At 61.0% G+C, this 22,863-nt stretch overlaps 1 protein-coding gene across 5 annotated transcripts in view; it reads right to left on the reverse strand.

Moving 5' to 3' along the window:
- GSE1 (Gse1 coiled-coil protein) overlaps positions 1–22,863 on the reverse strand; it is a 389,696-nt gene that overhangs the window by 90,991 nt on the left and 275,842 nt on the right. For 2 of the 5 annotated variants that reach the window (XM_080827599.1, XM_080827598.1), the window contains exon 1: positions 10,497–10,550. The exons of the other annotated variants lie outside the window; for them this stretch is intronic. In XM_080827599.1, the coding sequence (XP_080683725.1) occupies positions 10,497–10,533 (37 nt within the window). In that variant the 5' untranslated portion in view covers positions 10,534–10,550. Of the gene's footprint in view, positions 1–10,496; positions 10,551–22,863 lie in introns of those variants that run through there. 5 annotated transcript variants of the gene reach the window in all.

A 22,863-nucleotide genomic window follows, 5' to 3' on the forward strand; every position in this document is an offset into this window, starting at 1 on the left:
CGCCCCCTCAAGAGCCAGAGCCTTGCCCCCTCCAAACGAAGCCGGGAGGCCCGTCCCTCCGAAGGGACACGGTGTGACCCCCTCCCCCTGGGACTGGAGCCCAAAAAGCCAGGCAGTTCACCCTTAGGAGCTGGGACGTGAGCCTCCGGAGCCCCGAGCAGCCACGTACAAAGCAGAGCTCTCCCGAAGCCGCCAGGCTGTGAGGGAGCCCCGGCCACACTTACGGGCCATGTGGAGGTGCTCAGAGGGGCAGCCCCCTCCCCACGGAGGCCCAGGCCACACCAGGGTCCACCAGGCAGAGGCGAGGGAGATGGGCCTTCAGATGAGGATTCCAGGGCCCGGCCGCCAAAACCCCTCCGAAACCCCTCCAGCACCCAGCATTCCCGCTGAGGCCCCAGGAGCCACAGGCCAGAGACCAGTGCACCCCACCATGTCCCTTCTGAGAACTCCTGGGCGACCCTACCCAGGAGCACAATAAAACGAGGTCGTTTCAGAACCACACCTGGACTCAGGAAGACGTCCTCCGTCCCAGGGCACCCCGGCGCCCTGCAGACGGCCCCCTCCGCCCCCCCCGCCGCTCCCCCAGCGGCGGGGCTGGCCTGCCCACCCTGGGCCTGGCGTCCCATGCGTCGGGCTGGGGTAGAGACAGCCTGAAATCTGTCTGCGAGTGAAACTTCCCAAAAGGGAAATGGGGATGGGAGGGGAGAGGAAGGGGGAGTGACACCTTTGTCCCTGGGCCCAGAAGACCTAAGATGCAGGGTGCCGGTAGTTCTGACACACATTCCCAGAAGGGGGGGTGGGCGGGGAGCCGGTGTGAACCGCCCCCCATGCAGCTGCCGCCCTGCCCTGCCCACCCCACGCGTTACTCCAACCGCTCCCCAGCAAGCAGCCCGCCCGCTGGGCCCCTCCTGTGAGCTCAATTAAGACCCAGGCATTGTCTCCTCCCCCCTCCTTCACGTTCCCCGCGGCCCCCCTTCCTCTCGTCAGATAATCACGGGAAACCAGCAAACGGTTGACACAGTTACCAAGACAACAGAAGTTAGGACTGGCGAGGAGGTCTGAAAGCTAATCCTAAATGAATTATAGGGCAAGAGTGACAAGGGGGTGGGGACCAGTGTCGGCCGGCTTCAAAGAGGGCCCAGCGCAGGAGAGAAGGTGCCGTCGGCCTCGGGCCACTGGCCGTGGGCTCCACCATCCACTTGTGGGTGACACGGGGGTCCTTCGGGGTGGAAGGTCGAAGAAGGAATTCATTAACGGGAAATTCTCCACTCAACATGGGACGGCACCAACATCCTTCGACCGGGAAGACGCAGGGTCTGGGGTGCCCCCAGTACAGCTTTTCTGATGGGGGGGGTAGTGGGAAAAGGGCAGGGATGATCTGATCGAGGCGATTCTGTTTCCTCTTTACTTATTCAGAACTTGCCATCTTGTGACCAGGGCGCTGAGCACACCCCGGCTGGCCGACAGCCATTTCGGGAGCCTGAGCACTGGCGCCCCGAACTCCTCGCTGGCCCGCCCATCCCCGTGGGGGCCGACCAGCGATGCCGTCCCTGCCCCGGCCAGCGGCCCCGTGGTGAACGCCTCAGCCAGGTCTCTCGGGGAGGGCCCGCTTCTCCGACACCAGCTCAGACTTGGGCAGCACGACGCCCACGCAGGCAGCCACAGCTGACAGTTCCAGAGCTTGGGGCACGATGACCTCCTCGAACGCTCAGACCCGCCCCGCTGGTGCCATTTAAACAAATGGAGCAAGTGAGGCCCAGAGAAGGTAAGGAACCTGCCCAGAGCCACACAGCCAGATGGGAGTGAGGGCAGGATGGAACCCGGGGCTCTCCGCCCAGCGAGCTCATCCTACCCAGTGCTCCAGCCTCAGAAAAGTCTGCCGGCCCTGAGCCAGCCCTGAGCCGCACGGGCCCTGCCACGCCTGTGCCCTGCCGCACCCGTGCCCTGCCACACCCGTGCCCCGCCACGCAGAGCCTGCCCACAGCCTCAGCTCGCCCTCGGTCAACACCCACCCCCTCTGGAAGGCGACCCTGAAAGACAGGACACCCCTCCCTCCGGATTCCTCCACACCCCCTCCCCCCAGCCCTCCGGGCTTTCACTCAGGCAGGACTCCCCTCCAAGGGAGCGACAGCCCCATTCTCAAACTTCCGGGGGACTCCGTCACCCAGCTCAGTTTCCGTAATCAGGACAAGCGTCGGGCCCGTGCGCACACTTGAGCGAGCATGAGAATCCCCTGGAGGGTTGGTGAGCACACAGACTGCCAAACCCCACCAGCGTTTCTGCCTCAGGAGGCCTCGGGGAGCGGGGAGGGGTGTCTCCCCTCAGGAGAACCTGTACCTCTAACAGCTCCCAGGTAGGGGCCAGGGCTGCCGGCCCGGGGAACCTCACTTTGAGAACTGCCAAGATCTTAGCCCAGCTCAGCCTCCACTCTCTGTACTGTGACCTCCACTTGCAGACCCTACACCCAGAGGGCCCCAGCCCGCCCCGCCCCCCGCAGGACCCCGGTACTGTAAGGAAAGCCTCTGCTGACTGCTGGAGCCATCTTCCCAAAACAGATGGGCCCAAGGCGTGCCGCCATCCAATCTGTCTCCACCTCCAGACTCTCCCCCACCTCTCAGCGCCTCCACACTGCCAACACAGTCTAGCCTGCCACCTGTCTCTCGCCTGGGGCCATGGCAGTCCCTCCATGCTGGTCTCCCCGCTGCCCCGTGACCGCCTGGAGTCTCCCTGAGGCCTGCAGCCAGCGGGGAGCTGAAGGCCACGTCCTATGACCCCTCCTCTCACCTTTACCCTGCTCCCCAAGGGCAAGCGCCCTGTGGCCACACACACATCCCTGGGGCCCCAGGGCCTTTGCACAGGCATGACCCGTTGCCTGGGCCCTTGCCCCTCAGGTTTCGCCAGGGCTAACACCTCCCTTTCTGGCCACCCGGATAAGCAGCCTGCACCTACACTCTAGCTACCCCCCGCCGTTCCCCTGCTCCCTTGCATCATGGGGCACCATGCAATGTGCTCATGGCTGGAACAGGCACTTCAGGCAGGCGCGCCCTTGGGGGCTCCTTGGCCACATTGTCCTGTACCTGGACCAGGGCCTGGCATGTTGGAAACATGTACTGAATGAACAGAAAAAACTCGGTGGTTTTTAAGGCCTGAAATCACCACCCCCAGCCCCACTTATAACAGAATCAACTGAGCTCACGCGTTGCTGGCCTGCTGACATCAAGGCCTTCCAGAATGTGGTTCCAACTCACCCCAGGGGGTCACTTCCCACCACCCAGCTTTATCCCTCCTCACCAAGCTCTCTCCCTTCCCTCTGAAACTATCCTTCCTGGGAGGCCCACCGTGGGGGAGGGGATCAGCCCAGCCCCCTGCCAGGGTCAGCTCCGCCTCCACCAGCTGGGCCTGTCTGCCCTGCCCCCACTCTGAGGGCAAGAGCGGGTCCCAATGCATCTGTCTGGCTTCCAGGGTCTGGCACTTGCGGGACCAGAGCCCAAGGCTACCAGCGGCCAAAGAGGCCCTCCTGCCTGCTCACTGTCTTCCCCCACGCCTCGGGTCCAGGACCCTCATTCTGGAAGGTGCTGCACTGGACACCACCTGGGGAGGGGTCCCCACTGTTCTCTGAAGGCTGCACAGGCTTCAGAGCCCTGCCACTAGATGGCACTGCTGAGAAGCAGGGTAGGAGACCGGGCCTTCCCTCTCCACCCACCGTGGACAGGTGTGGGGGCTGGGTTTGCCCCATGAGGAGAAGGGCCAGCTCCCATCACCTCCTCCCTGTGGCCTCTCAGAAAGTGCTGCCACCCCCACCTTAATCCCAGTAGGTGCCTCCCCTGCACTCCCAGAAAATTCTGCACACACCATCATCCGTCCCCCTGGATTTCTCAACCCGCCTGTCTGCCACCACCACGGCAGCAGAAACGGCCCCGCGTGTGTCCTCGGCCTGCCCAAAGTGCACTGAACATGCTGAGTATTTTAAGGACAGCTTCCCTATTCTTGTTCATCCTTCCTCACTGTACCAGCCTCCTTCCACTCAGCCTCACTCCCTCTGTGTTCCTCACTTCCAAGGCCTGCCATCAATGCCGCTTCTTCCAGGGAGCCTTCCTGGATTTCCTCTCTCAGGGTGATCCCAGGAGATCCTGGCCTTGTTCCTGAAGCAATAGGGAGATAAGACACAGACCTCTTTCGCTGCTCCTGCCTCCATACCTCAACACAGAACAGGGCCCGGCACCCTGGCAAGGGGTGAGAGAGGGGGTGGGCAGGCCTTGTTCAGTGGGGGGGGGGGGGGGGGGCAGATTCTAAAAGGAGACAGACCTGTTCTGTGCCCCCCAAGGGCAGCACTGGGTCAAATGCACACACACACTGTGTGTTCTGTGTGAAGAGCAACATTCTAACAACCCACAGTGGCGACGCATTCTCTCTATCAGGAACAGGACCCCGAGGAGACCACTAAAAGGAGAGAAGGGAGGGTTTGGGCCATCTGACCTCTGAGGTCCCTTCCAAGTCCAATGTTCCGTGACTTCCCAACCCCACAGGCCATTAAGCAAGTGGCCAAATGCCCACTGGGCAGCGGTCCAGGCCTGGTCAGAGGGCGCTTCCTGTCTCTCTGCAGGAGGAAGACAGGGCAGCCGTGGATCCTAAGAGGCCGAGGCCGGGGGCTTCCGGTACGGGGTGGGCTCTGGCTCTGAGGGCGAGACACGGGCCTGTCTTCACGCAAACCCAGCCGCCACCCCCGCCCCAGCGCCCCTCAGCTTCCAGCATGCCCGAGATCTGGGCTGAAGGGTAACCACCAACCGCAAGCGAGAGCTGCGGAGGGCCTGGCATCAGTGGGAAAAAAGCCGGAAAAACGCATTTTCCCCTAAAGACTTGTAAAAAAAAGTCTCACTGATTTTTTTTTCCCTTTTACCCCAAGCCTTCACAGCTCTAAATATGCCACACTTAGTAATTTTACGAGCAAACCAAGCTATACATCACACGGTTTTATGTTCCTAAATTAACAAAAGGACTTTAAATCTATATGGAGCTCTTAAAAACACACAAAAAAGCACGCCATCTATTTTTATTCCCTCACCCCCAAATTCCCTCTTCCCTTCTAATGCACTCCCCCCTGCCCCCCACCCAGTGGCTGTGAAATTCCAGCTAATCGTGCAGCCAGACCACCAAGGAAAGACAATTCCGAATATGGATGAGGACCTACTTTGCTGAGAACCCCAAACACAGGGGTTCCACTGCCCTTTGGGAAAGGCTACTTTAGGGGTTCCAAAAGCCTGACTTTCCCCCCCTGCAAAGTAGATTATCATAGGGTGTCCCCTTGCAAATGAAGACGCCCCATCTCCCAGTACAGTCTGAATGGAAAGTCTCAGGAGAGTTACAAGTCCGCAGGTCCTGCAAAGGCTCCTGACCGCTCGTCTTCTCAGCTGCAAAATGCCAGGGTAGACCAGATGATTGCAGGGCCCATCCGCACTTGCCACTGGAGGGAGGAAGCACAGGGACACGGGGACACACACACACACACACACACGTCCACATCCAGGGGGAAGAGGGACAAGGGACAGGGAGCACGAGACTGGGAACAGAAACCCAACTCCAGACACTTCATCCCACTGCTGACTGTCCCTGGGAGCTGGGTGGCCCTGGCCAGCTGCCCCTCTAGCCTTCTCCGGCCTCCTCCTGAACAGAAAGAAGAGAATCCTCTTGCCCCGGTCTAGGGCAGGAATCCAGGTATGATAATGACCGCTCCAAGAGCATAAAAGAAAACTTTTCCTGACTCTCAGAGTCAAGAGATAAGAAGCAGGAGAGTTTCCAATGGGGCTCTAGCAGATTCCCACCCATGGAGTAAGAACAACACATTTAAGCAAGAAAAAAAAATCTTAATGAGAACCAAATTGAGCAGGGGGGTGGGAACCAACCCAGGCCCCTCTGAGAAGGGCTGGACCACAGCTGGGACAAAAGGGCCCCTGGCTTTCCCCGCCCGACAGATGGAAATGTGGCAGCCCCTCCCCAGTTCTCAGGGGTATCAGAAGATTAATTAGTGACTGCCTGGAAAGTGCTAGATGGGAGCCGAAATGCCTGTCCCCGCTGAGTTTCGGAGCTGTAAATAAGCAGCTTTCTCAATCACCACTGAAATAGCAATGCTGTCCTTTTATCTGACTCAGATCCCTGGGAGCAGGCCTCGGGTGGCTCCCGAGCCCGCCCCAAAGCCATGGCTTTGCTTAGGACCCAGCCAGAAGCCAGGTCTGAGCTCCATCACCCCTCCCTGGGCGGCATCTGAGCGGGCACCTGAGGACGGGCAGCTGGGGGCCTGCCCTCCCCACCGGCCCCCTCCCTCAACCCAGGTGGGCCCGGGCAGAGACCCACACCCGGCCTCCCACACTGGGGCCTTCTGGCGGCAGGCGAGGGGAGAAAGAGAAATCCAGGCAGCCCGCCACAGGCAGCCCGGGCACCCTCAGCTCCCCCAAGGCAGGGGGACGCCCACGTCTCTGGCAAGCCTGTCGGAGGCTGACCTTGGAAAGGGGGGGGGGGGTTGGTGGCAGCTAGGGGCAAGGAGATGTCAGACTGCCTGACAGCAACCGCCAGCTCGCTGTGTGGCTTGGGGCCAAGCCCCAGCCGTCTCTGGACCTCAGTTTCTTCCCCAGAGTTTGGAGTGTCCTTCCCAGCAGTGGCCAGTAAATCCTGAGGGGCAGCCGGGGTCACCCAGAGTTCAGCATGGGGCCAGGGTGGGGTGAGCTGACAGCTGCCGAGTCCTCCCTCCGTGAACTCCAGGAACAAGATAAGGGGGCCGGCAGGGCAGGGCGCCACCGCCGACACCAACCGCCGACTCCCTCCCTCACTCTCCTTCAACAAATATTTATTAACCTGGGACTCTGGAGCCGCGCTGCCTGCGGTCAGAGCCCGGCTGGGCCGCTTGCGTCCTGTGTGACCTCGGCCTTGCCGTGCCTCAGTTTCCTTCGCTGGCCAGTGGGATTCAGTGTACACCACAGTGGGCACCGAGCGGGTGCCCCATAAGAAGTGGCCGCCACCGCCTCGTCCTCGGTGTTCTGTTATGGCTGCTAGGGTCTGGCACTGAGCTGGGCACGAGGTAAACGCACGGTCCCCTCCGGCCTGGAGCTTGCGGGCTGGTGGAGTTCAGGAAAGAGGGCAGCTGGGCACAGGAGCACACGGAAAGGAAGTCTTCCGAGGAGCATTAGGGAGCCCACCCAACCACCAGTCCCCAGCTCCCACCCCACATGCCCGCGCCTCCTCCTCTTGGCGTGAGGAGCGTCCCTCTGCTGGGTACCAACCCTCCCCCTGCACCCCGCCAGTGACGGAGCGTGCAGAAGCCAGCTACATTGTCATGGGGTCCAGGGGGTCTGGCCCAAAGACCAGAGTTCAAGTCCCAGTTCAACTACTAAGCAGCCCGGTGATTTTCTACAAATAATTCCACATTATTAATAACAATGTGTGTGCACGGGGTGAGGGGGGCTGGCTGGCTCGGTCAGTAGAGCATGTGACTCTTGATCTCGGGGTTGCGACTTTAAGCCCTATGTTGGGTGCAGAGCTTACTTGAAAAAAATCATTTTTATCCTAGCTATAGCTTGCTAATTGTTAACTTTGTCACAGGCTCGTAGGCCTGTCCTCACACCAGACGTAGCAAACACAGTACACAGCTGAAATATTTGCCTTGTTACAACTGGTCAGCACTGCTATTGTAGCCCCAAAGCTTGCCACAGACCGCAGAGCAGGCGTGGCCATGTGCCAATAAAACTTTATTTACAAACACAGGGGGTGGGCCAGGGATCACCAGCCCCTGCCTCATACCATACTGAGGGAGATACCATTACCGATCCCAGTTCAAAAATGGGAAAATCGAGGCCCAGAGAGCTCAAGTCACCCGCCCAAGGTCTCAGCTTGTAAGAGGTAGAGCAGGACACTTAGCTGCTTGGCCTCAGTCCTGTCACCTGTCAAGGAGGAGCAGCAGTTGGGACTGTGAACTGCCTCGGGGGTGAGGGCTGGACAGGCAGGTTCTGGGCCCTGGCTCCCCGCACTTACAGACGCAGCCTGGGGATCTAGCTGCGGGGCCAGAACCAGGTCCCAAGGCTCCAGAGCATTGGTGTCAGGCCTCCAGAGGCCAGGAAGGCTGTGCCTCTTCTCTAAGGGGTGCGCCTAGCTAGGCCTCTCCTTCCTGGAGCAGGGTGGCGGGCAGCAGCCGGTTCCACATCCCAGCTCTGGCCAAATCACTAGCCCCTCTGAGCCCCCCTTTCCTCATCTGTGAAATGGGCAGCCACCCGCACGGACCTCGGAGATGGGAGAGACTCCTGCAAAGCACTCCTGAGGGGGCCTGACAGTGGTCAAGAGAACTAGGCCACTGCCTACTCTGAGCTCAGAGAAGCCCAGGGAAGCAAAGCCACCTGACCATGGTCCTCCCCCTCCACAGGCTGAGAAATGACTTGTGCCCTGACCTCCCGGAGGGAGGGGCAGACGGGCAGAACTCCCCGCCCCCCCCACCACCCCTGGGGCTTCACACCAGCCAGGACTGATTTTCCTTAATTGCTCCGAATTTCCTAGCCTGACACTTCCTCCTTTTCTTTCTGAATGCTCCAAGTGTAAATAGAAAACCGGTCACCTGATGAATAGTAAGTACCAGCAGCCACCCAATGGCAGGTGAAGTGGGGTGTAGATTACAAACACCTGTGCTTTTAAGACGCCCTGTACTTAAGATTCATTCTTGCCACAAACATGCACTGAGTGTCTGTGAGGGAAAGGGGGGGGATCCAAACCGGAAGAACTGTCCCTGCTTTCCTGCAGCTCCGGGTGCAGGGGGGAGGCCCACAGGAAGAGCAGGGGGGTTCCCCATGCATCTCGCCAGCTTCCAGCTCTCGGCTACCTGTGGGGGAGATGGCTCCCCACCCCTCCCCCAGCAGCCCTAGGCTAAAACGCAACCCTTTTGCAAATTGGGGGTTCCTGGTTCTAATTTGGATCAGATCCTTCAAGGGCAGTGTGGAGGGAGGGGGACCTAAAACAGCCACAAAGACACTCAGAAAGAGTAACTGTACAGATTTCATCCAGAACCCATTAGTCTTTCCTACTTTTTTTTTTTTTTTTAAAGTCTGTTGGCCTCTTGGACGACCTCCTCCCCTTGTCCAGGTTCACCGAGGCAAGTGCCAGGTCCAGCAGGGCTGGGTCCTGTCCAGGCCATTTGTGGCTCCCACATTCCTCCCATGGGCTGTGGGGCTTCTGTGGGAGCCTCAGCCAAAGTGACAGGGGCTTCTTCTGAATGTACAGTTAAAAAAAAACAAAAAACAACACCCAAACCCAACACCCAGCCACCTGCACCTTCCCCCAGCAAAACAGGGCAGAAATTACCCTCCACGGGCAGCCTCTTAGGCAGAATTTTAGAAGCCCCAGTGTGAGCCCAGGAACTTCCTCTCCTCCCCACAGCCCCCCACATCCCCCACCCCCAGATCCATGGACCGCTCCCCCCGCAACTTCCACGGGAACCGTGTGCCCTCCCAGGGCAGATCCAACTCCCAGAGGAAAGAAGGGAGGAGAAAAACAGCTCGTTCCTAGTAGCAGCGGTCGCAGGCTGCCCTGTGTTCCTGACCGGCGGGTCAGCGGCCCACAGAAGGCAGGCCTAGTCAGTTACTCCCGACCCCAGGGACACTAGAAGGCGGTGACAAGGAGGCGGCCGGAAGGGCCCCAGGGATCACCGAGGTCCCTACCTCCTTCGCCAGGACCCCCGGCTTCCCAGCCTCCCCTCAACCGACATGTCCTTATTTTTCAGGTTTCAAAGTCCAAACAAGGTGAACTCAAGAGGGGCTCCCCAAGCCTCCGGCTGTCACCCCCTCCCCGCCCCTCCACTCCGGGTTGCAAGCACGACTCGCCCCGAAACAGAAAGTTACGCGGCAGGCGGCTGTCAGCGCGCAGGAAGGTTAGGGAAACAGGAAGCCGCGCCACAGCCGCCCTCCGGAGCCTCCCCCGGCCCCCTCCGCCGACCTCGGCGGGAACAAAACCTTCCAGGGAAACCCGGGCAGGAAGGGGGGCGGGGGGCAGGCGCGCCACGCTCGCGCGGAGACGGCGCGGGGGGCTGGCTGGGCGCAGAGGAAAAGCAGCCCCGGGCTGGGGGCGGGAGGGGGGCGCAAGGCACCGATCGGGGCGGCGTGCGGCAAAGTAACTTCACACCCGGGGCTTCATTCACCTTGGAAGGCAGCGTGCCCCGGACGCTCGCCGCGCCGCCGCGGCGGAGCCGGCTCCGGGCAGACAAAAGGAGCGAGACGCGCACCCCCCGGCGGCTGCGCGGCGGGGGCGGCGGGCAGGGTGGGCGCTCCCCGCCGCACGTCGCGCACACACCGCCCGCTGGACCGCAGCGGGAGCCGCCGGGCGGCGCGCGCCCGTCCGCCCGCGGGGGGGGGGGGGGTGGCGAGGGGGGGGCTCGGCCGCCCCGACCCTGGCTGCGGGTCTTGGGGGGGGGGGGTCCGGGACGCGCCGGCGCCGCGCGGGACCCGGGGAGGCGCGCACCGCTCGCTTACCTGGTAAGTAATACAGAGGCGGCTTCAATCCAAACATGATTCAAATTAGAATTCCATAGTGGCCAGAGAGGGATGAATTAGGGAAAAAAAAAAATTTTTTTTTAACCCAGCAATGAAACAAAAAGAGCCGTCCGAGCCAAGGCGCTCAAAAAATGTCCAAAACAATAAAATAAAGACAGAAGAGCGATTCCGAGAGCGACGGAGAAAAATGTCTTTTTTTCTTTTTTTTATTCCCTCCCTAAGACGGTGGAAGGGCTCTCTCCTGGGCCAGCGCCCGGGCAGTTTCGGCCACCTCGGCCCCGGGGCAGATCCACAAGGAGGTGACTGACGACCGAGGACGGGCCGGAGCCTCCACGGCTGCCCGGTGTCTCCGCCGCCGCGTGTGTATTTTCTGCCTTTTGGACTTGAGATGCAAATAAAAAAAGGAGGGGGGCGCACGGCGGAGGGAAGCAGGCGGGAGCGCGGAGAGGAGCGCGAGAAAAATAAAGGGGGGAGGTGAGGGTGATGAAATTGGGGGGTTAAGATCTTCAGGGATTACTCATTTGAAAGAAAAAAAGGAGCGAGAGAGACAGAGAGGGAGAGAGGGGAGAAAAAAAAAGCAGCCCCAAGACGTGCGAGTAGCAATCTCTCCTCCATTCAGCCATTTGAATGTCAAGGGCGAGGGTCAAGGGACCTGTTTCCAACAGGGTTTCACGTTCAGAACCAGAAGGAAAAAGGAAGGGGGGGCGGCGGGAGGGGGTATCTCTTGTTGCCAAGGAGAAATCGGCTTTGTTTTCGTTTCCCCTTAGCTACTGGGTGAGGAGGGGCGGGGTGGGGGAGAGGAGGAGGGGGCGAGCGGGAGAGGGGAGAGGAGAAAATTAATACCCAAACAGCCAAGAAGTACCGAGGGGGAGATTTCTTCTCGTAAATAAAAGAGGCAGCGATTGCAAACAAGTCTCCGGCAGGAGAAAGCAGGCCGGAGAGCCGGCTCCCCTCCCCCTCTCGCCACCAACAACCCCCCACCTTTTTCTTTCTTTTCTCTCTCTCTCTCTCTCTCTCTCTCTTTTTTTTTTTTTTTTTTTTTTGGGTTATCTCCCCGGGCCGGCGTCCCACCACTGACTCAGAGAGCAGGGGTGGGGGAAGGAAGAGAAAGAACTCGCGGGGGCTCAGGCGCCCGGGCAAAAGGAGCAGGAGGAGAGCGGGGAGGCGAGAGCGCGCGGCGGTGGAGAGCCCCTCGATCAATTTTCATGCAAGAATCATTATCGGTAAATTGGAAAGCTGGCTGCCTGACAGCAGATTTGTCTCCCCTAATGAAAGCGAAAGGGTAGGGGCGCAGCGGCGGGCGGCTGCAGGCGGCGGCGGCGGCTCCTTCCGTCTCTACGCGGCATCTTCCAAGAGCTGCATGCTTTGCAGATTGATAATAATAGTTTCACTTGCGAGCTTCTCCCCGCGCGGCTGCCGAGCCGGGCAGCAGATCCGTGCGGACCGGGATCCGGGCGCAAGACAGCCGGGCTCCCCTCTCCTAACGCGGGCAGGGTGCCGCGGCTGGCGGCGGGGCGCTCCGCTCTGCCCCAAAGCGGGGCCGTTTGCAAACAGTGGGCGGCCGCGGGCGCCGCCGGGCCCCCCTCGGCTGCCCAACTCCGCGCTCTGGCCGCCCGCCCGCCCTCCCCTCCCACGGCTGACAGCTGCGGGAGCCGGAGTTCACCCGCTGCCGGGGCCTAGGCGGAGAATCCCCAAACCGTGCCCCGGGGGGGCTCTGGCCAGCCTTTGGTGAACCCACGCGGGACTGCGGAAACGCACACGCCGCCCAGCCCGGGGGAGCTCCAAAGGCGAGCAGCTCCTTTCTCTCCTTTCTCTTCCTCGCTCCCCGCACCCCACCCTTAAAAATCCGTGTTGTAAGTGTAATCAAATGCTTGATACCATCTTCCACACTCTCCCTGCACCGGTGCATTATCAGATCCGGGAAGGCATGCTTCCAGGCAAATAGACCTAATAAATGCTATTACTGGGATTCTGCAAGCCGCGGCTGCACCATAGTAACGAGCGCCCTGGCTAATTTGGTTTAAGAGAACGATCAACTGCACCCAGTGTGAGTGTGGAGTCTGTATCTCTCCTCCCCACGCCGCCTCCCTTTCACACCAGCTCAAGAAGGCCCCATGTGATAATTCCCCAAATCGAAGGGGAAAAAACCCTGCCGCCAAACCACATCCTGTGCGCTCATTGTCCAGCCCAGCGATTTTAAAGAGACAGGCTCCCTCTCCCCACGCCCCCGCACACTCCGGAACGCGCGCTGCAACGCCGCCTCTGGACGTGACGGCTTATTTTCGAGCCCTTTTCCCTTCGGAAGGGCCCCTCGGTGGCCCAACGAGCCGGAATCGCGGCCGGGTGACACTAAGGGGTCACCTTCTGACCCCACAGACAACCACCCTGCTTTGAGGAGCAGACCCGAGCCCGCAGGTACGCAGGGCGGGGCCCCGCGAGCACGCCGAACTTGGGTTCCTGCCAACGCTCCCCAGCCCCTGCGTAAATCAGGGGTCCCCAGCGGCAGCCCCGGGGTCCCTGCTAAACGCCGGGGCTTCAGATGACGACTGAACTCCCGCAGTACGATACTCTAGAGGAGAGCTCCGGAGGGCAAACTGGAGGAGGTGGGGGCACCGGGCGTGCCTCCGGACCCCTCTAGGCCACTCGCGCGCGCCCCCACCCCCGCGCCGCCCACCCCGCCGGGAGACTCAGATGGGCTGGGCGGAGCGCTCGGAGCCGCGGGAGCGGGGTGGCGCTCCTCCCCGCCGCCACCAACGGCTGGGTGGGTGCCGCGCGCCGGCGGCCGCCTGCTCTGCCGCCTGGGCTGCCGGGGGTGCGAGGCGCGTCTTTCAGTCCCCCGGCCCCCGCGGCGCCCCGCCCGGCGCCTCTCCCCGCGGGCGGCCGGGCGCGCGCGGTCACCCGGGGCAGCGCCGGGGCCGCTGACCTGGAGGAAACGGGCCGCGCGGGGCCGCCGGCGCCCGCCGCCGGCATCTGGCCGCTCCGCCCCGCGCTGACCCCGGAGGTCGCGCCCGGCCCTCGGCGGCGGCGGCCCTTTGTTTCCGGGGCTGCGTGGCGGCGCGCTCGGCGCTCCCCGCGCCTCCCCCTGCGCTCGCCGCCGCTGGCGGCCTGGCGAGGGAGACAACGGTCCCGGCGCGGCGGGGTCGGGGTCCGGGTCCAGCACCTGCCCGCCCCCACCCCCCTCCCCGGCTCGGCTCGGCCTGGCCTCGACTTGGACCCCGGCTTTCGCCTCCCGCCCATTTATCACCCACTTATCACCCGCACGCTTGATCATCTGCGCCCCTCTGGGAGTGGGGGGCAACAGGGCGCGCAGGGGAGGGCCCGTGAGAGCTGCCGCCCGCGCGCCCCTCCAAGTCCCTCATAGGCTTTGGAGATCTCTGATCCTACTTCGGGGGGTAAAAAATTAAACTATTTTTAAAAGACCCTAAACTATCAGTTTCTGTTGTCATTCTTTTATTGGTTTTTAATTCTCCGGGATTACATGAACAACAGTAGTAATTAATACTAAACCTTCCTCTACTGTATATGCTAATGGCAGGAGCCATAAAAATTAATTTGCAAACATGTCATTACACAATAGCTATACAGGCAATAAACCTGTAATTACGGGCCAATCACAGGCAGGGTACAGAGGGAGAGATGGTCCCCCAATCTGTTGGGTGCCCCCCCTCCCCTGCTAAAATGGGGAAGATGATGCCAGCAAGGAGCTTGCCTTCTGAGAGCCACCTGTGGAGAATGCTCCCAGCTCCAGGGGACGGCAAAAGGGTCTCCCGCCTCGAGCTCCAAAAAGCCCGGCTTCCGTGCAGGACCCCCTGGAGACAGCCACTCCCCAGCCCATCAGGACCGATATAAGGCAGGAAAGACGAGGCCGAGAGCTCCCCGCCGAGCAGGCAGGTGGGGGGCTGAGCATTAAGACGGGTAGGAAGCCCCACTCCGGAGGGCCGGCCCCGGCCTCCCTGCTCCCCAGTCGGAGGCAAACATCTCTCCCTATAAGCATTTGAATGCCTGCATTGAATTATCTCAAAATGCTGCCGCCAACCCCTAATGGCTTTCGGCCACGCCCTCGGGGAAGGTGAGCCTCGAGGTTCTCAGCGAAACCCGAGCCTCCTTCGGGCCTGGGTTTGGGCAGCTCGGAGTAGGCTGGTGACATTTCCTGGTGACAGGGACGTTTGGAAGGGAGGAAAGGAGGAGACCCACTGTGAGAGCACGGCTGCACCACGGCTCCTGACCTGAAGCCAAAACAGCTGAAAAATAGAAAGCCACCCCCGCCGCGCCGAGCAGCCTGCTTAGTGGGCCGACTCTCCACTGAATGGCTCGGTTGTTTGCCATAATGTGGCTGAACGAGGAGCTGGAAGGATTTTCCCTTTCCCACTGGCCCTTGTGGCTTGGCTGGCGTCTTTGGAACGCCTCACTGTGGCCATTCATTCCCAGGGGAGCCATCCCAGCTCGGAGGGTGGCGATGGCCCGGCTGGCCCGGGGGTCGGGGGAGGGGGTGGCGAGAGGGACAGCCAGCCTGGGCCACACCTGGCCCAGGTGAGAAGGGCCGCACCCTCCTGGGAGTGTCACTTCGGTGGGATTCGGTGCAAGGACAAGCTGTCTCTCTCCACCCGTCTTCTCTCTCAGACGCTGGTCACGGCCATAACCCTCCCCCCATCTCGGTCAGATCACCTCTGGGGGAAGGGGGGAGGAGGGCATTTCTAGAAAAGAGGCAGGAAGTGGGACAGGCTGAGCCTCCCGTGCCCCTCCTTCAGTCGGGGCCACCGCAGGGCAAAGTCGCCCCCCCCACACCTCTCTGAAAGAACCCTGTCCACACTGCAAGGCAACCCAGGGTCAGAGGGCAGCTCTGGGCCATGTCCTGGGCAGGGTGGAAAGAGAAGAAAAGCACTTCGTCTCTCAATGGGAAAGCAGCCTGGGGGCCGGCTGCCTCCCTGGAAGCCGCGTGGAGCCCCCCCAGAATCCCACTCTGAAGCAACGGGGTCCCCCCCCCCGCTGCTCCTTCAAAATGGAGGGGCCCGAGACTCCCCCTAGCGGGACTGCCGTTGCCACAGCACGGAGACAGCACAGCCGGCCAAGAGCGTCAGCTGAACGCAGTAAAAATAGCCTCCCTGCACGTGCTGAGGACCGGGGCTGCAGCCGGGGTCTGGAGAGCGCAGCCGGAGGGGGGGGGGGACGGTGGGGAGGGACGCTTGCAGCCACGGGGCCCGCCAGCTCTGCGTGCCCACTGCACCCTGCTGGCCGCCCAGGCCAGGCCCAGCTGCCACCAGGCCACCACGGCATGCCCCCCCAGGGAACTGAGGAGATGGGGCAGAGGCCATGCTGGGAGCGTGGCTGGCCCGAAATGGCCCTTTGGGTCTGCCCCTCCACTTCCCTCTTTGGGATAATCATGCCAGCTGATGTTTCCTGAGCGCTCAGTCGGTGCCAGCTGCTGTTCTAAGCACTTTTCACGGGGAACTGACTGGATCCTCATGACAATGCTGTTCAAGGTCACCATGAGGAGTTTCATTTTCTAGATGAGGCACAGAGAGGTCAAGGACCTCACCCGGGGACACACAGTCGGGGAAGTGGCAGGGCTGAGATCTGAACCCAAACTTGTTCCAGAGTCCAGGTTGGAGCTGGACCTACCAGAGTTCAAGTCTCAGCTGGGACCCCACCCACGGCAGGCCCTTAAGGCCATGACATCACCATCTGGAGACCTGGTGTCGTCACCGGGGAAATGGGATGAAATCGCTCCCGCATTCCAGCAAGAGGCAGGTGTGGAACCAGCCTGTAAGGACTCCATAAACAGACGTAGTGACTTCCGTGTGATAGGACGGCTACCGACCGGGGCTCAGCACACCCAGTCTTCCCGGTGGCGGGCTTGGCTAAGAGCGCTATCTTATCCGGAACCTGCCTCCACCCTGGGAGGCAGACCTGCAGACCTACAGAGATGAACCCATTTCATACCCGAGGACCCCGAGGCCGGAAGAGGTGAAGTCACTCGTCCAAGGGCACGAGGGAACAGACACCTGCCTTCTCCCTCAGTCCAGCTCCTGCCCTTAGGTGACCGGTTCCAAGTCTCAAGACAGCAAGCGAGGCTGAGAGGTCGGGAGAGAAAAGAGGAACCTCTGTCCAGGCACCCCTCGCGGTGATATTTGCAAACCCAGGTCTGGTTTCCATCTTTGCGTGCTTTGTGTGCTCGCCTCTGCTGGCCTGCTACCCGGCAGCTCCAGCAAGCCCCCCATCCAGGCTGTGCCATCCTGTCTTGGGGGATGGGGGGTGTCTAGGCGGGTCTCCTGGGGCCTCCTCCCCCTACCGCAGTGTCGTGGTTTGAATGGGTCCCACCGAAATACACGTCCGCCCAGAAGCTGTGATGGTGACCTTATTTGGGAAAGGAGTCTGTGCAGATGTAATTAGGGATCTTGAGATGAGGTCATCCTGGATTATCAGAGTGGGCCCTAAATCTGATGACAAGTGTCCTTATAAAAAGAGCAGAGCAGAGAAGACACAGGGAGGAGGCAACGCGAGGACAGCGGCAGACACCGGACCGAAGTGGACCCGCGGCCCCCAGGAGCACCCGGAGCCCCCAGCAGCTGGAGGAGGCAGGGAGGATCCTCCCCTTGAGCCTTTCGTGGGATCGTGGTGACCTTTCTGGCCTCCAGAACTGGGAGAAAGGAAGGTATTGATGTTTCAAGCCACCCAGTTTGTAATAATTTGTTACAGCAGCCACGGGAAACTAATACATCCTGTCACTTCTGCAGGAACAAATGCTCCCTCTGTGCTGTCACCCCAGGGAGGCCCTGGGTGTTGTCCGAGGCTGGATGCCGTGGGCCTCGGGCCAGGGGAGTCCATGTCTCCCACAGGTCTGCAGCAAGGACCTGGATGAAGGGTCCAGGGCCCCTGGCAGCGGGCAGTGTGTGCACAGTCGCCTATTCTCCATGAGGCCAATGTCAACACCCCACCAGGATGGCGAGGCTCTCGAGTGGCCTGCGCACCCCCTGCTCTCCTCCCTGGGAACCCACATTCCCCGCCTGGGGTTTGGGCGGCAGCCAGCCTGTAAGAGATCAGCGGGTGTGGCCATCTGCCTGGAAAGGCAGGGGGACCGCCAACCAGCCTTGCCAGAGGAACCTAGGAAGGAGGGCTCAGCTGGCCTTCTGCTTCCCAGCGGCCCGTGGGGCCTGGGGGAACGATAACCAACCAGGAGCCCTGGTGGCCAGCCTTCCACCCAATCTGCTTCCCTTCCCCGCACCGGGCTCACACCCCAGGCTACACCGCTCAGGCTCGCGGGCACAAGCATGGGGCTGGATGACCCAGAGGTGGCGGAGAGAACGTGGTGGGGGAATAACCCACCAGTCCCAGGCCCGGTCCCACGAAACCTCCCACCCGAGCCTCCAGGTTCCCCTTCTGCGTCTGCCCACCAGACGTGCGCTCCCAGGATGAGCCTGAACCCAAAGACGGGAGACGCAGTGCCCCCCCCACCCCCCAAAGGTTGTTAAGAGCAGGCGGCCTCCCACCGACTGTACGTTAACGTGGGCACTTGTTTGAGAATGATCTCCTGTGTGCCTTCCGCTTCGAGGGTTGCAACATGTCACTGCCAGTGTGAGGGGCCCCGGGGACACCCGGACCCTTCGTCACGGCAGCTCGTGTTAGCTTAGCACCTGACCAAGAGACCCCCCTCAGCACCTCGCGCGAAGCCGGATGCTTTGAGAGCATGACCCTGTTTCGTCCCCGCGGCAAAAATAAGTCTGTCGTCCCCTCCATTTTGCAGGTGAGAAAACTAAGGCCCAGAGATATAAAGTGACCTCGTTTTTAAAAACTGTGCTCTAAGGAACCCCCTGCGTCAGCCTCTGGTAGGACCCGGTGGAGAGGCTGGAGCCCAGATACCCATTTGCTTAATGAAAAGCAAAACAAACAAAAAGCCAGAAGGGCAAGGACGGCGCACGCGGTCTGCCCCGGAACCGGGCGGCCGACCCCCAGCCCGGGCCTGTGGATGGAGCTCGGGACTGCGGGACCCTTTAAGATCCCGGCTCGAGGAGCCGTACGCAGCGACTGGGCCAAAGCCCACCCTTCTCAGGGCCGCGTGGATGCCAGAGAAGTCAGCCAGAGCCCGTGTCTGGGCTGCTGGGGCCACACAGCTCATCCCTGAAAAGGTCCCCCCACCTCCGCCCTCCGCCCGCCTGTCCTCACGCGCCTGCGACGGGCCGGCCACTTCTGGAAGCGGTCCATTCATAATCCAAGACGGCTTTGGTCGTGAACATTCCGCCTCATGCAGAGCCAACACACGGGCCTGGCCACCGAGGGAGGTCTCCGGGAGAGGGAGCCTGCCGGCGCGAATCCCGACGGGCACCTTCTGGGGACCCCACGATGGCCCGTGGGCGGCCGGCCCCCAGGCAATAAGGCTTTCTTCTCTGTACCCGAGCCTGCACCCCGGGGACCCGGCGCTCGCCTGTTCAAGGCGGAGAGGCATCCGTGAGCAGCCGTGAGCAGCCGTCCCACTACCTCCTGCTGGGGAAGAAGAGGGCGGGGGGAGGGGGCGGGGGGGTACGTAATTGCCCGTCTGGGGAGAACACGCAGCTCCCCCCGGCCACCCCCGGGCCTAACCACTTCAGGTCTATGCAGCCCTCTGGCCGACAAGATGGGAGTCTTAAAAGGCGGCTTCGTGCCTGCCGTCCCCCTCACGCTGGGCGCTGGCTTTCGGCACGACGGCGGCATTGGAGGGGGACAACCCAGAGCCCTGTCATCTCTCTCTGCCTTTCCCCTGTGAAGAAATCCTGGCTCAGCCCAGCCACCTCCCTCCTCTGCACCTGTCCCGCTGTCCCCAGTGGCCCGAACGTCCTTTATTTACCCTCCGTGGGTCATGCCTGAGCCCTCGGGGTTCCTGCCGTGTCCCGCATGAGATACCCGCCCCGTGACTAGCCCCTCTGGCCAGAGGGTTCACAAAGCATGGATGTGGCAGGGGGCTCCCCACCCCTGGCACACTAAGGGGGCTGGAGAATTCTTGGCTGGGGTGGCGGGGTGCCCTCTAGGATGTTTGGCAGCACCCCTGGCCCCACCTACCAGATGCCAGGAGCACACTCTAGTTGTGACAGTGAAAATCTCTCCAGAATGGACACGTTTCTTCCAGGGGGGATGGACAGGGGCACAAAATTACCCCAACTGACAGCCATCAATGTAGCCTAAGGGGTGCAGCCAGTATAATGAGCAACCTGAGCTTTTTAGTTCTGTCAGCCTTGGACAAACAATGGTCCTCTCTTGGCCCTAATTTTGCTGCATAAAAAATTTGAGGGGCTGAATGGGGTCTTCTAGCTGCCTCTGATTCTCTGATGCTGCTTAGAAGCAATGGTTCCAAAGTGGGGACAAGCTTGTGACTCAGGAAACAGGATCAGAAGGGAAGGAGTCCAGTGATGGAGGGCTCGTACAGAAACACGGGGGTGAATGGACCCGCGGGTTATGTGGGCAACCCTGGTGCCTCGGGCCTTTCCGTGTTTCCCCTTTCCTCCACAGACCTCCTTCTCTCCAACCTAAGGAACACCTACTCAGGGGAGAAAAAAAAGAAAGTATCTGCTATCAGTCATTTACACTCTAGTATGATTTAGCCTCACCTCTACTCTCTTCACAGAACCAAGCTGTGGGCCTGGTTAGAGCCACCTCATGACTAACTAGAGCAGCTGTAGCACGTGTTGGGAAAAGGCAGGACAAAGAGCTATTCTGCCCACTTGGGTCAAAATGGTGGTTTCAATTTCATAACATCATGTGATGAGATGAACTTCCGGGTGCCCTGTGTTAGAGTCTGTTTCAACAGCTGCCACTGGGGGGGAGGGAAGAGTCTCAGCCAAGTGCTGGGCTTGGGAGGAGCTATGTGGCTCAGAGGAATTGCAATAAAGAGGTGGGCCCAGCAGGGACCCCCCACAAATCAGGTCCTCTAGGCTTCGTGACCGTGTCTCCTGCCCGCACCCAGCCCACATGAGCTCATGCAGCGTCACATGGTGCGCCAAGGCCGGAACATTCTCGGTTGGCAAGCGCCATCCTGACCCATGTGTCCCAAAGACAGGATTTCCGGTTGTTTGTGGGGGTGGATTATCCCAGAATCAGGTTGGCTTCAGCTTTTAATTGGGAGGTAGGACGGCTGTTCCTGAGGTGGGGGGAGCATACACCTGTTTGGTTCCACAAAGTGGGAGGCATGTGGGGGCATGGGAGGGGGCGGTCTGGGCCCCGGCACAGCTCGGCCCCCATCACAGGTGCAGGGTGGCTCTGGCCTTCTCTGGCCTTCAGTCTCCTCCTCGGTAGGACGCACGGACTAAAGGATCCCCCAGGCCTTCCAGCTCCATGAGCCCATGATTAATAAAACTCAGACACACCATCTGCTCACTCTGACATTTAAGAAACGGAACGGGTTTCCAAAGAGAAGGCCGCCCGGTGCGACTTGCTTGCAACTTGCCTCTCCTCCTTCGCCTGCTGATCGAGTGTGGGTTCACACCCTCCCCACGTCCCAGCCCCGACTTGGAAAATCCCGACACGCACACCCAAGCACACACAGAGCTGTCTCCCCCCATCCCTCCCCTGAGGTCAGACGCGGAGGAGCCGGCTGGTGACAGAGGCCTGCTCGGGTAACACTCTGAGCCGGCCCCCTTCTGGGGACTGCAGCCCTCGACAAGGCCTTTGCCGGCCCCAGAGCCAGGCATGGGTCTCACCACCATGTCCCCAAAGTTCACAACTGTTACCACTGACTCATCCAGCCCACGTGCTCGGCTCCTCCTCGGTGTCGGGGAGGTAGAATGGCTGCCCCTTTACGCAGCGAAAACCGAGCTTGAAAAGTGAAGGGTCAGGCCCAAGGTCACACAAATGACAGGCAGCAGGGCACGACGGTACCCTGATCCAAAGGGATAAAGAAACAGGGTCTCGGGCCCAGTCCGTGCCATGCCAGTGGCCCTGCCGTGGCCTCTGACTGCAGGCCGGGAAGCCCAGGAGAAGAGAAAGCAGTGGCAGAGAAGGGGACCCATTCTGGACGGTGAGACCCTTCCCCACCAGCCAAACTCCAGAAGTGGTTTTAACTTAGCCCAAGAGCTGAGCAAGGGCAGCAGGGGCGTGGTTCGACGTGGCACCCGCGTGGCAGCCCGGGGTCCTGATGGCCCGCTCTGCGGCTTCTGCCAACGGCCCAGGTTCTCGCCCTGGCTGGGCCCCACAGAGGAGAGCCCCGGGGCCGCCCCTGGCTGGGGATCTAGGATCTAGGACCCCCACCTGAGCTGCCCTTTTGCCTCACGGGGTCCCTGGGGGCCCTCCGGTCGTCAGACTCTCTCTGCTCTCCTCCTGAACACCGGATTTGGCCGCCTGCTCCTCCCCTGGCCAGTGTGGACACCTGCCTCTCCCTGCCATGCTCCACACTGAGCACAGCCCTGAACACCCCTCTGGGGCTCTGTCCACTGTCCCCACCCCCTCCCCACGGCACCCCCAAACCACCCAACTTAGAGAAGTGCCCTGGACTTCCTGTTTCTTATAATGGCCCACAAAATCAACCCCAAAAGCTGCATAAAAATAGTCCCGCAGTTTCTTAAAAGCACCCAACGGCTGGCAAGATGGTAAGAGATCACCAGGTCAGAGGGACAGGGAAATTGGAACCTGGAGCTGACCTGCTCCAGAGGCCATGTTGGCCCCGAGGGCATCTAAAATCCTGCGAAGTCCGAAGGTCCGGGTTTACGGCCTTCAACAACAAGGGGGCACAAAGCAAAGCCTGGGGCCTCTGCACGAGTTGGAGCGCTCACCGAAGCCCCCCCCCCCAACAAGGCAGGACCCCAGGGAACGACCTGCTCAGGGTGAGAGCGAAGGGGAAGCTGGCCAGGCAGGCCCTGTGCAGAAGTGCCGTCGGACTGCAGCGACTTGTGCCGTCCCGCGGTCCTCAAACCCTGAACTTGACTAAGGAAGTTGTGACGCAGTAGGATCTCTGGGCCTCGGCTGGAGACAAATGCAATTTCTCCTAAAGGAAAGCACTTTCATCTCAGGCTTCAAATTAGACCTGCGTTTCTTTCTTTCTTTTTTTCTCAGCTGTAACACGGCCAGCACACAGCCGAGGACAATGAGGCACACCAGAAATCCGCACTTCCGGGTTGCGAGTCAGCAGCAAGAACAGCCGAGACAAGCAGGTCCACCGGCCCCCAGAGGCTGCAGTTGCAGAAACCTGTCGGTCGCCGCTGGGACAGAGAAGTAACAGACGAGCCCCCCGGGATCCGCGGAGAAGGAGAGTCCGGAACAAGAGAAGCACCATGGTCTAACGTCACCCCAGACCGTGGAGCCCCCCCACCGAGGCTCCGCCGTCTCACCCACACCTCGCCTAGACCCACGCCCGGCTCGCAGCGGGAGCTCAGACGGCCGCTGCGGA

The sequence above is a fragment of the Martes martes genome (assembly GCF_963455335.1).
Source record: "Martes martes genome assembly, chromosome: 17".
In the NCBI taxonomy this organism is placed as follows: Eukaryota; Metazoa; Chordata; class Mammalia; order Carnivora; family Mustelidae; genus Martes; species Martes martes.